At 38.4% G+C, this 14505-nt stretch overlaps 1 protein-coding gene across 1 annotated transcript; it reads right to left on the reverse strand.

Annotated features, from left to right (window-relative positions):
• Positions 1-9373: 9373 nt before the first annotated feature.
• On the reverse strand, positions 9374-12995 carry LOC149847780 (uncharacterized). The gene is made up of 3 exons (XM_090000746.1): positions 12423-12995; positions 10901-11248; positions 9374-10733 (listed from the first exon to the last, which is right to left on the reverse strand). The coding sequence occupies exons 1-3, from the start codon at positions 12855-12857 to the stop codon at positions 10119-10121; spliced, it is 1398 nt and encodes a 465-aa protein (XP_089856872.1). The 5' UTR covers positions 12858-12995; the 3' UTR covers positions 9374-10118.
• Between the last annotated feature and the right edge of the window lie 1510 nt (positions 12996-14505).

The raw sequence follows: 14505 nt of genomic DNA on the forward strand, positions 1-14505 counted from the left end.
CAGTTTCCATAACCAACTTGATACGCAGAAATATATCCTGTAACCGTTTGGATGAGACGAGATCAGATCTCGTAAATCAAGGAGAGTGAGGTGAGAAGGGTTATCGTCAACACTCCCCCTCAAGTGGGGTGTAGATGTTTGCACAACCCCACTTGTCGAGAAGGTCACGATGATGATCTCGACTTAGTCCTTTGGTGAATCCTTCAGCAAGTTGTTCTGCACTTTTAGTATATGGAGTAGAGATCTCTCCTCTTTGAACCTTTTCACGAACATAATGACAATCGATTTCGATATGCTTAGTCCGTTCATGAAAGACTGAATTTGCCGCAATATGATATTTGATGTTGTAGGACCAGAAATGGGTTCTGCTATGGGACATAGTGATGCACCAACTGGGGTAGAGGAAAAAGCAACAAATGATGCAGTTAGTACATTTTATGACTTACTTAGAGATGTTGATGAGTCATTGTGGAATAGTTGTGAGAGTCACACTATCTTGTTTGCAGTTCTTTAACTACTGAATTTGAAGTCAGAGTATAATTTGAGTCAATCATGTTTTGACCATTTGTGCTCTATTGTGAAGAGTATGTTGCCCAAAGATGAGAAATTGTCACAAAATCTCTACTGTGCGAAGGTTATGGTCAATGCTCTAGGTATGGGGTGTCAAAAGATAGATGTTTGTCCCAATCACTGCATATTGTATTTCAAAGATTAAGAAAATAGCAGATCATGTTTATCATGTGGACATCCTCGGTTCAAGCCAAAGACAAAGGGAAATGATAGCACAAGGTCAAAAAAAGTGTCATATAAGTCACGCTGCTACTTCCCTCTCACCCCTAGATTGAACGACTTTATATGTCATCAATTTTTTTATCATTTAACATTGCAGAAACCAGAAAAATGAGACAGTATGCCTTACAAAGATGTGTTTGTCGAAACACATAAACGTAAGAGCACGGGAGATTTTATATGAGAGAAGGTGACAGCAACATCAGTATATATTTATTATATTAATAAATATTATAATATACAAGTTACTTTGAATTATGTTATCATAAATATTGTAATTCTAAATTATTAATTCATATTCTAATCATTACTTTGTAGGAGTCATACGAGCAGCAAATGGTACAACGATATGGCGATGACTCCACTCAGCATCCGCCTTTTGATCCTGTAACTGGTGAACCCAAAAAGAGTCGTGTGTTCGGGTTTAGGAGTAACATGAATACCACACCAGTCGTTGCCTCCTGCAGCCACAGCTCTCAGAGTTCTTCCGTCAGCATCAACTCTAATGTCTGATTGACCTTGCTATGTCTTGGGATGGTGTATGTGAGCGTCTTGAGGACAAAATGCAATACTTTTTAAATTGAGTCATTCCCAACATTGTCCGTAATGAGTTATGCAACTTTTTTCAGCACAGGAAAACTTCGTCTGCATTCAACATGAGCTCTGGTGCCCGTGAGGTATAAAGATTCATGTCATTTGTTTTATGTCGTTAAATTTTGAAGCTAGTATATGCATGATTGAATACATATATGCATGATTGTCTCACTATGAATTTTTTTGACATCTTATAACACATATATACATGATTGATTCACTATACAAATTTTTTGACACCCTTATAACACATATATGCATGATTGAATCACTATGAAAGTTTTTTTACAGTCTTACAATACATATATGCATGAATTCATCACTATAAATTTTTTTTAGTGCCTTATAACACATATATGCATGATTTAATCACTATAAAAGTTTTTTGATAACCTTAGAACACATACAAGCATGCTTTCATCACTATGACAACCTTAGAACACATATGAGCTTGATATTAGCATATATGAAAGTTTTTTAATGCCTTATAACACATATGAGCCTGATATTAGCATATATGAAAGTTTTATAATGCCTTATAACACATATATGTATGATTGAATAACTATAAAAAAAATTGACTGCTTTGGAACATGATAGACATGATTGAATCACATATAAAGTTTTTTTACTGCCTTAGAACACATATAAGCATGATTTCATTACTATGGAAGTTTTTTTACTGTCTTGCAACACATATATGCATGATTGTGATACATAACACATTTATTTGACAACCTTATAAACTATATATGCATGCGTGAATCACTGTGAAATTCTTTGACAAACTTAAAACACATATCTGCATGATTGAGTCACTATACATTTTTTTCAGTCTTAGAACACATATTTAAATTTTGTTAATGTCCTTCAGTTTATTGCTATTCTCTATGTCATTTAGCCATTTACTTTGTTGCATTAGATTAGGTGCATTGCATATAATTTATTTCATTATATTTTATTTATAAATACTAACATTTTTTTCTCTTGTAGGATGCTAGAGATGATCAACGTAGAGGAGCTGATAGAGGCATGGAGGGAGGCACAGATCGATAAAATGAAGAGGATGATGCACAAAATCTTGACGATGATTAGATTCATTTGTTTAATTTCTTTGACATACTTGTAACTAATTATAACTTGGCAAGGACTGTATTTAGTTGTCAAAGTTTGCCTAACTTAGAACTTGTGTTACATTTGTTTCACCTGCATATGTATTTTTTATGTGTATTTTGTTTTTTATAAGCAAGTTATATGATTTTTATAACGTTAAACTTTTTTTGAATTTCAAAAAAAAAAAAAAATTTAAACTTAGCGACAGATAATATCCGTCGCCAATTTGAAGCAGTCGTCGCTTTGTGACGAAATTAAATATGTCGCTAATGTCTGTTGCCAAATTAGCGACGAACATTAGCGATGGATATGTATCCCTCGCTAAATAGCAGCGATGGATTAAATTCTGTCGCATAACTAAATCAGTCTCTATTTAGCGACGGATTAACGACTGACATGATCCGTCGCTACTTAGCGACGGATTGACGACAGATAAATTCTGTCGTAGTTTAGCGACTAGGGTTATGCGATAGATGTTATCCATCCCAAAAGTCGTCGCTAACATATTTAGCGACGAATTAACGATGGATAGCATCCGTCACTAATACGCATTTTTCTTGTAGTGTTTATCTTGGTTCCTATAAACCGTGTCTATGTTTCTTGAAAAAAGATATGAGGGCCTTTGTTTTCATTTGACTATTTCTATGACCTTGCCCTGTGTAGCATTGACTTTTGTTAAACTTGTGACCAATCTTAGATCTTGTCATTCCTTTTGTCTCATTTTTAGAAAGGCATTTTTATATTCCAAAATCTAGCAATGCAGACCTGCCTTGCACATAGGTTGGGTGAAGTACACGCCTTACAAAATAATGATTAGAGGTGATGTCTTGCTTTGGATGCCTGGTCCAATCTAAGCTGCACTGTACAATGTTCTCATTGTGTAATGTTGCAGTATTTGTGCAAATCAGAGCATTACATTCAAAATTTGAAGTCTGCACCATAGTGACAAACGTTTTAAACGGCAATTTCTTGTTTTTCAAAAAACTCGCGAGAAATTGAAAATTTTTCATAAATCTCGCATTTTTTTCGGCAAAATCTCGGCAATAAAAATTAAATTAAAAAATATAAAATTTATTTTTATAAGAAAATATTAATAAAAATTATTTAAAATTAAAAGTACACATTTTTTTGCGATAAATAGCCATTTAAAACATAAATATTGCATTTAAATCATGGTATTTATGTTTTTTTCATAAATCTCATGATATTTTAAAAATCTCGTGAGAAATTACCGTTTTTAACTTTCAGGCAATTTCTCGCGATATTTGTCACTATGGTCTGCACATTATCCCTCTCCATTTGAAGGATATAGTTTTGTTTGCTTCTATTCATTACTTCTATTCATAACAAGATAGATGCATCTAAGTTCCGAGATAGTAAAGCTTCCATGTCTATCAGGGTATGTTTCAAAACATGTGCATATTTTAAATATGTCAAGGGAAAACTGGTGATGCTGGTATGTTCATTGAGGAAAAGTTCTAAAGGTGATTCATTACTTTGGATCCATACACAACATGCAACAACAGTGCCTATCTTATTTATCATCAAACAACATTTTATTAAGAATATGTAGTTTGGTTCCTAGCTTTACACATTTTTCAGTAGTCGTTCAGTTGCAAACTGTGATAATCTTGATACTACTAACATGAATGTTTTATGTGCTATTGTTGTTGCATTCATAAAATTGAACATAGTCCTCATTGATGTTTGAGGAGTTTGATTGAGAATCACTAATGCCATCCATGCATAGGTCTTATTATTAAATTTTTTGTCAATCACCAGGTGACAAGATCTCAAGAACCTATGTTTGCCTGTATTGGTAAGCACTTTTTCTCAAGTTAGTTTGTCTATTAATGTGTTATTCCTATAAGAGTAATGGTATTCCATGCTTGAACCATCCATGTGTTTGTGACTCATTCATGACATCTTAAGTAGAATAGAAAAAGGAGAGAGAGAGAGAGAGAGCATTCTTGCTATCCTCACGGTTGTAGTTGGAACAATCTTTTTTATTGATTCAGGTTCCAAAGAACGACTTATTTTTGTTTTCTCACTGCTCTGCCATATTTTCAAGGCAAATAGAAATCTGATCAGATTGTAATGGATGTGCTTTTGATTGTGTGGATTCAAGAGAGTGCAATTCTACTGATTAGGAGCCATTCTTTGAGAAAGTTTTCCTTTAAATGGTGGGGAGAATTATTTCAACATTTTCTTGTCTTGAATAGAGTGTGTTTCATTGTTTGCTTAATTCATATATGATATTAAAAACATGTGGAACTCAATAAGAATGACATGAATGTTTTAAATGTGGCACATTTTTTAAAGGTTGTTACTTTTATTTTACTTTATGGGCTGTTTTGAAAAGATGAAGCTTCTTACTGCCACTAAATCTCTGTATTTAGTCATTCTTTTGAACCTTTTGTCTTACTGTTGTTGTTCTAGCGGCATGCTACGTTACAATGAACAATGAACAGAGATTTCTATGTTGGAGCAGTGGAATATGCTTTTTCTGGTAAATTCATTTTTATTTAATCAAAGTGTAATAATATAATGGAATATGTCTGATGTCATTAGGTATTCTAGCGATTGGATTTGACATAGTTCTGTATAATTGCATAATGTAATTCTGGTGATTAGGTAGTCCTAGATGTTAGGAGTCTTGAACACCATGTTTTATCTGAACTGGGTTATCCTGAAGACCTGCTGCTATTACAATCTGCATGACGTTGGCTGGGATCTGTTCTTGGATGACCTGATTATGTGAAACCATATCAACCACCTTAATAGGTAAGAGATATTTAATTAGAGATTTCGTAATGGCCATGTGGAGATGGCTAATCAGTGGTGCCTGCTTAATCCATGGATCTAACCAGAACGTTGCATCCTGCCCATCACCTATGCGCCACTGAATTCCCTCATTAACAAACTGCAACCTGTGAGTGAGACTTCGCCATCCATGTGACCCTCTGCTAAGGATTTTTAGGAACCACATTGTTTCTCTCTGAAGATATTTTGCAACGAACAATTGAACCCATGGATTCGTGTTCTTTTGCAATATCTCCCATCCTCTTTTCACTCACCTGACATGGAAACATGACAAAGATTATGATGAACCAAGGCTGTGAGATCTTCAAGATCAACGGCCTACATCCCCTGCATATCTAAAATCAACACCACAATCCAAGTAGCTGACTGTATGTACCTATTAGGACATGGATTGCACGGCCCATCTGAGCTTAAAAGCTCCACATCTCCAAGAAAAAAGATCATATCCTGTAGATTCATTGCAGTTGATTTCTGTAAAGTAGGGGGCCTTAATCCCCAACTAAGTCAGTCAAAAAAAATAAAAGAAAAAGAAAAAAAGGGACCTTATCTTGTGACATATGATGATGCTCATCCTGCTGTCCGATCGAATGCATCCTATACAGTTAGGATTATATTCACAAAGAGGTCGGTGAGAATGTGGACGGCCAAAATGCATTCCATTGGACAGCTAGGATCGCAGCATCATATGTCGTATGACAAGATCTCTTTTCAATGACCAATGGTGAAAAAGAATCTTCTTTATACTATCTTAAGCAGCAAGGCAATGCTGGCTTGATTTTTATCAACTATTTGGACTCAGTTTATTTGACCACATCAATGCGTTCTGCATGCTCTATTTATTAAGAATCACTTCTGCTCCGTTGGTTCTAATGTAAAAGTACAATTTTCTTAATAGTGAAATTTTATGTATTATACACCGCTGAATTTTGTAGACCTTATAAAATCAGCTTACACAACCAGATCAGACAATATAAAACATGTTCCTTACTAAACAGACCATATATATTATATCCGCAGGGCTTGATCCACCAAAAAATAAAAAAAATGTAAAAGAATGAGCACTTTCTATTAAAGGTTAAGGTACACTTAGATAGTAGCCTACATTGCCCCTCACACACACACACCACACACACATACTACTTGATGAACGCTTTGATTCGTTTGCTGTTTTAGTCACCACTTGAATAATATGGTTTACCAAAGCTAAGATCTGAAAGTTGGATAAAATCAAGTGATGTTAACAGGTTAATAACGCGACCTTGACTTGCTTTACATGTTGAAAAGAATGCATTTTTTTCAAGGAGTCCAAGTTCTTGGCCGTTGTGTCTAAAAGTTCCTTAATGTGGATCTTCAAGCAAACTTGATGGGGCTAAAGATGTGCCAAATACATCGTGTATATTATCTTAAACAGGGTTGAGAACACACACTCTCTCTCTCCCCCTACAAGTCAAGCCAACCTCTAAAACATCATGGGCACTGATTGTTGACAATGTGTGTTTTAAGCTCCTGTCTTGGCGTGTCAGATATTTGTCTCTTGCAGGCAGAATTACTTTGATCAGGCATGTTTTGTCAGCGATTCTGAAATTCTTCATGTCGATTTGTGTCATGTCAGTCAACGTTGAGCAACAACTTAAGCGCGTCCTGTCAAGATTTTTGTGGCATGGTGTAAATGGACCTTATAAGAGGCACTTGGTGGGATGGGACTCTATCGTTATGCCAAGGGCTATGACTGGCTTAGGAATTTTTGCTTTGTGTAAAAGGAGTGTGACATTGGCTGTGAAGCAGTGTTGGTTGACTCATACTTCACAGGATGCATGTGCAAACTTTCTTCGACTGAAATATGGTCTAATCGATTCATTTGTTGTTCGTCGGGGGGCTCGTGAACCATACACATCGCATTTGAGAAAAATGTGGTTTAGGGCATTGCGTTTGTTTTTTGACAGGGATTTGGACGTGGGGGTAGACACATCTTGGCTTCAATGAGCAGTCTCAAATGCGAGAGTTTTCCAAATCTACAAGGTCTACTGTTCTCTTTTACCTCCAGGTCCGGGCTGGATCCCCAAAAATGTTTTATGGGCGAACGGACCACCTCCAAGGACCAAGGTATTGGCTTAGTTGATTCTTCATGACCGAATACAAACCCATAACAATATCAAGAGGATGGGGTTTCAGTTTTCCAGTTGGTGTGTGCTTTGTCGAGAGGCTGAAGAAACCACACATCTTTTTTGGTCGTGTGAAGTGTTTCAAAAATTATTTTCTAAAACTTGGAGGGATCCATTAGTTGTTGTGCGGGAGGGCTGCTTTGCGTTAGATCTTATCCTCGGCCCTGCTATAATTAGACGCGAAAAGAAGTGGAGGACTATTTGGAGAGTTTGGTTATTTACAGTGTGGTGGTTCATATGGATGGCCAGAAATGATGCTACTTTTCGAGATGTCCCGTTCAACCTTAACAGTTTGACTCATAGGGTCTTGGCTGATGTGTATGATATCTTACGCATATATCGCAAAGACCTACCTTTGCCTCCAATCGATCTTCATCTAGATGTCTGTGGTCCTTGATGAGTTTTCTGTTTTGTGTTCGGGTTTTTTCTGTTTTTTGTGTAAATGGTGTTTTCATGTTTTGCTGTTGTGTTTGTGCTTGTGGGACTCAACGCTTTGTTGAGTTTCTCTTTTAAGTAATGTTGATCGCTTTTCGGCTCTCTCTCTCTCTCGTACTCGACCACACATCACGTGAGCACAGCATCTGTGCCAAGAGTTATGGAAAGAAAAAGAAAATTCTAATGCAAATATGGCCATGTTCTGTTTTTTTATTTTCTACTTTTTCTTTTTTGGCGTGGATTCATTTAAGAAAGAGAGTAAAACGTCACATTGAAGGTTAAGTATATTACGATGGAGTGGGTGGGTAGGGGTGGGACACTGTTCAACCCTTTTTTAACTCTAAGAGGAATATGTACTATTTTGTTAAACAAACAAGATCTCACCTGCTCATCATTCATACGCTTACGTCTCAATGACTTCATGTACAATTAACATCGTTTTTTTTTTTTATAATCGAAGCCCATTATCGACTGTACATTGGCTGGCTTTCGGTTGGTAAAACTCTCGGGGTCGATCCTGCCCACCGGGGGGAGTACACCCAGCTTCGACCTTGTGGAATTAACATCACCTTTTATGAATATGGCCCCTAACAGAAAAGGTCATTAATAAGGTGATTTCTATTCTACCCACTAAACCAATCAGTGTACTAGACATACCAGCAGTTTGGATTTGGGCCAGTAATTCTGAGTAATCTGCCCGGACTCCTTAAAGTTGTGTTCTCTCTCTCCAGACATTTAGACATGCTCTAAGGAGCAGATTAGTATCAATAACAACAGCAATAATAATATTAATATTGTTGTTATTACTAAAGCATACCAAAAAATTAAATTGCCTACCAACGGAAATTTCTCTCAATAAATGGCATTACCTTAAGCACCAACACATTTTTTAAGCTTTAAAAGATTTAAAGGGGTACCAGATACACATAAAACATTTGTTTGAATGGGGAAAGGGGTGGGTCCTCAACATAACAAACTCTAACCAAACAGAAATTAAACCAATTTCAGTCTAAAGCAATTTAAGTCTAAAGAGAGTTTTTTTTTTTTTTTGTGTGTGTGTGTGTGGGGGGGGAGGGGGACACTGAAAAGTTGTCCACCAATTCACTAAAACCGGTTGGAGCCTGGCATTGGGCTGGGTGGTGAATGGGAGGGGATACTTTAACCCCATGCCCTACTGTAATGATGCTTTAAAGAACATACTTTTGCTCCTGCAGACAAGGCAACACACACATTTCACTTTGGGGCCACCTTGGTCAAAAAGGCAGCAAGTTCTGCAGCGACAGTAAAGATGGACACACGCACACGCACACACGCACATGAACATGCATAGGCGCAGAATTCCCCAAAGTTTATACCAACAACCAACAATACAACAATACATTAAAGAAAAATTATGTACGAAGAAAAAGAAGAAACCTCTTGAATCAACTGTCTGGTAGCAAGTAGCTACATTTCCCGAAGCACAAAATTAAATGTTCATATTCATAATTAAAAGCATTCAATAATTTCTGATAGATCAAACAGTCTGTATACATATTTTACCACCTTGACACCAAAGTAAAAAACACAGAAAACAAAAATATTACAGACTGGCTTGACTGAAACAGATTTCTCTGCAACACATTAAAACAGATGCTGATTCATCTTCCTCTCCTGCTGTTGCTGATCCAGAGAAAACCATTTCTTCCCAAACCCAACACTAGTAGGCTTAGTAGCTTAGCTATCAATCAACACCACAAACAAAATACTTGAAGAAATTAAGCCAAGTGAGCTCTCTCTCTCTCTCTCTCTCATACAGACATACAGGTCAAATGAACAGATCCATTGTTGGTGCTACATGCTTCTTGACATCTAAATTGGTAGAATTAACCGGTTAGCAGTTACTGAAAGTAAATCTGAATAGAATCACCACCATTTCCTTGAGGCATGGGAGACACCATAAAAAAAACACCAAACCTCCATATCCATCAATCACTGATCAGAACCCAAATTGATACACTCGAGGGGAAGCAGTTTGAGTTTCCCCAGTAAAAGTAAGAATTCAGTAATGCCTGCAAGAAAATCTGCAATTGATTACTCTCTCTGAAAACAATGTAACCAATTTTCTTATCCTGATCAGTGCCAACCGCCAGCTAGCATGAGTTAGTAAACTACACTACCAATATGAACAAATAGCTTCAGTTTTGGGCCTTCCCCAGAATATCAGACTTCCACCCTCCATATGATGTTATCAAGATTGTCTTGCGGTTTCTCCAATGCAGCAACCTTAGATCTATGTGCACCTGCCATGCCCTTACCTCTTTCGCCACGAGGGAGTTCACAAACTTCGCTGATTGACCCGCACCTGATATCAGCTGGAGGGATGAAACAGTCCATGGATAACCCAGGAACATTGAACGCCACTTCTTCAATCGTCCATACCTCTTCCATACTTGTCTTGGTGTGGCTCATCGCCGTCTCCCCAAACCTGAAAAGAGTAACCACTGATCGACCCGAATGAGCAATCATCACTCCTTCAACTAGCCTGTAATCATCAAGGAAAGAGTTGATGGTCGTTTCCCAGTACACTGCCTCCCCTCCATTTGACTGAATTCGAGTGAGGTGGGAGTCCTCCATGTGAACCAGAAGGCCGGTCCTTTGGCTGAAATATCCGAACAGGACATGTCTAATTATCTCAGCAGGCCCTTCACTCCTGGCCTTGAGGGTCTGAGGATCAGCACAGAGCTTGAGAATGAAACATTCTTCTCCATCTATTCGCTTCTCCCCTATGCATTTTGCATCAGCGAACATGCTTGCAGTAGTTCTAGGATCCAACCCCTGCTCACCCCAGAAGAGGGGGAAAACATTTTTTGAATGAAATATTACCAAGTAATAAAGTGGCCAATCTAACTGAATTAAACTACCATGAGAAGCAAGATCACTTGACCCGAAAGAAGAAGAATTCCAATTGAAAGGAACCATCATGATAAAGGACAAGGACAAACCTGAAGGGCACGGCGTAGAGGTCTCACAGGTCCTTTTGCAGCATGGGCTCCTAGCCACGGGGTATGTCTCCACACAAGCTTACCATTGCAACCAGCATGCACCTTACTACCACCAACTGCAAGTTCAACATACCACATGTCTGGCATCATTTGCCACAAAACAAATCCGCCCGATTCTGCAGCTCTTGACACATTCCTGTTTTTCATAACCTTCGTTGCAGTCTCAAATTCAGAGGCCACCATCCTCACCTTTCCCATGGCATATGCATTCCTGATTGAACTCTGCAATTTCAACCCACCAGATGCAGCCGTATATTGCTGCAAGATATATTGTGCGGAAGAAGTTTCCTAAAAAGAAAAAAGAGTAAAAATCTTGTGACACAATATACTGAAACCTGAAACGGTATGTGCTTCCTAACTAATGCGAAGACCCTCAAAAAAGATCACAATAGGGGAAATCAAATAGCAGTAGAAATGTTAGGGGGCCCTTTTGCTTGACTCAGCGGCAGGTGCAGGTCCTCAGCAGATCACTACATAATATTACCCATTACAAACACTTGGTAAAATCCATTGTAACTTCCAAAAATCAGCGACCTTCTTTCCAACCAAACCACAACTATGTCCATAACTCAGATTTTTTACCCACGAGTATTTCAACTACAGGAGAAGCACAAGCTCAGGAATCCCTGCTCTGTACAAGATCATACATCACGCGATGCTCTACCCGTTACAATATCTTTCAAACTGTCATCACACTTTCTGGAAATCCATTTCTTGCTTCCTTTGCTACTAAGAAGAGAAGAATCAAATTCTGAACTCGAAAATAAAATAAAAAACCAATAGAATCGACTCAAGTCTTTAACAAATAAACTGCTTCTTTGAGACTGTTGAAAAAGACTCAAACCCATGAACCTACTTGAAAAAAAATCTGCATGTCCTTTTCTTCCACAGTTGCCACTAATCAGAATGTCTATCACATCACACTCCCAATATCAACACCCAAAATAAATCATAACATCACTAACAGTAACTTCTAAAGACTTCCTCTGCTTCTCCTTCCTTTTAATATTCATCACGGTATCATCAACTCAAACCCTATGCCCACACCCCAAAATCAACAACCAAAAAAGGTAAAAACCCCAAGAAAATCAACAAACAAGACTCTCATGCACTTTTTGCCAAACTTCTCAAATAATAAAAAAAAAGCATTCAAACTAAAATTAAAAAGAAGAAGAAGAAAATCAAGAACAGCTCCTACCCATCATAAAAACACATATACCCAACTACTAACCACCCAAAAAACCTAAAGAAATCGACTAATAACTACAAAAATATCCACTCCAAAAAAACCCATTTACTTATTTCTCACACTAATCCATACAAACCCATTTCAGAAAAATTTAAAAAAAAAAAAATCACCCATGAAACATAGCAACCCAGACACCCAAAACATCAAAGAGAGAGAGAGAACCCAACAATTTACCTGCTGAAACAGAGAAAAAAGAGAAGATGGATCACTCACAATTGGGGTATCCTTGATGCTGAGGTGAGGCAGAGGGTCCGCGGTGCAGACGTGAACGGGCGCGAGCGGCGCGCCCATGACGCCGAGGAGAAGGCGGAGGTCGGATCTCTTGTTGTAGGCCGACGAGACGGAGGGCGTCCTGGAGAGGAGCTGCCCCTTCATCCAATGCTGTATCCCAGCCCACCCTTCCTTCCTCCCGGCCTCCCCATCCCTCAGCCCGTCGGGATCGGGCCCCTCCATGAGCGGCGTAAGCACCTCCCCCACCGGCCGGAGGCTCCCGGACCGGGCGATCAGGGGCTCCGGCAAAGCCGACGGCTTCCTCCGGCGGAGCAGCGACGCCATGGGCGACTTGCTCCTCCCCCTCGACTTCGACGGCGAGAGCCCGCGCACCACCTCCTCCTTTAGCGCAGAGAAGAACCCCTGCTTTCGCTCCATCACCAACCTTTCCCCTTACTCTTCCCACACTTTCACCGCCACTACCACCACCAACAACAACAACAACCAACAACCAACTATAGAGATAAAGAAGCAGAATTTTGTGAATGGGAGTGATCTCTTATTCTCTTTCACTCCTTTTCTCTAAGATCTTCCTTCACTCTTGTAGTACAGAGAGAGAGAGAGAGAGTTCCCTTTCATTCATTGAATACACTGGACTAGTGGGAAGAAGGCTGCGTTTTAGAAACTTTTTTTTTATATTTTTTATTGGAGGTATATTTATTTATAGTATTTTGTCGAGTCAATAAAATATGGGTAAATGGTGGTTTTCTAAAAATCCTATATTTAGTGAGAGAGTGAGTGGGGCCTCCAAGTTTATTAGTGATGCTGCCCCCTCAGATCTGAAGAATAACAAAGAGCCCCCCTTTATAGTTCCTGTTTGGTTCTAATGACCCACCTCAATAATCTTTATCTTGAACTAGCTGAGTTTCTGCTCGCTTCGGCTTGGGTTCGAACTCACAAGATCGTGAACATATTCAGTTCATAAGATCATATGAGCTCAACACGAACTCGCAAAATCACTAGTGGCTTTCTGAATTCAAGTACATAAATCAAAACATGTGCCTATTTGATACAATTAAATTGAATAAAATAAGAAACAAAATAAATTTTGTTGCACTGTATATCACAAAATTAAAAAATGTATTCATTTATGAAATGGTTTTTCGATAAGAATACACATTTTGTGGGTCCCATTACAGGTAATGGTGAAAAACTGCACAATTTATCTTTTTTCATATGTAAAGCAAAAAGATCTTTGCAATCTCGCTAAAAACAGTTTATGAACATTAGAGATGAGTTGATCAGCTCGTAAGTGGCTCATTATGATTACGAGCCTAAACGAGTTGAGCGAATACGAACATGTGCTGTCCGTGCTTGTCTCAGTAAGGTATGTCGAACCAGCTTGTGATCGGCTCATTAGTTAAATGAGAGGATCACAAACCAGCTTTGGGCGAGCCGAGCTGAACCACGGACGGCTCGGTTCGTTTACCATCCGTACCTATAATTAATGGTTGACTGACTCTGTTGCCTATTGGACCTTTTTCCATTATCGAGGCAATCTTACCACTATTAACATCATAAGTAATCTCATAGGGACAACTCCAACTGAATGCATCCTCAATTTTTTTTTTTAAATGAATATGGCATGATTTATTACGGCACATAGTCCTTTTTCTACTAAACATTGCGAACAAACTTTCATATGATTTTTCACATTATTTTCATTTTGCTCGTCTTATATTTTTAAATATTTTTAAATATGTTCTTTTTTTAACAGCTGATGAATCGATGTTTCAATATTTTATGACAATGATTCTCAAACCAGCATCAGTGATGATAGAATACACCGAAGGGGTTTGTTGAAACAAGAATGAAAACATGAGGGGGTTATTTGGAATTCGAAAAACCAGAAAGTGGGGATTAAGAATTTTTCTCGAATCGCAAGGGGCGCACTCATAAATTTCGCTTTCCTTTTAGTTTTTGAGAGAACTAAACAAATATTCTCTCTCCCGCTTCGGGCGAGCAGTCGAGCACACCGGCAAGGATCCGGCTTCTGGGGACGCTAAACCGCTAGCGGCTTAATCTG

Source organism: Nuphar pumila, chromosome 1 (assembly GCF_984573655.1).
Source record: "Nuphar pumila chromosome 1, dmNupPumi1.hap1.1, whole genome shotgun sequence".
NCBI lineage: Eukaryota > Viridiplantae > Streptophyta > Magnoliopsida > Nymphaeales > Nymphaeaceae > Nuphar > Nuphar pumila.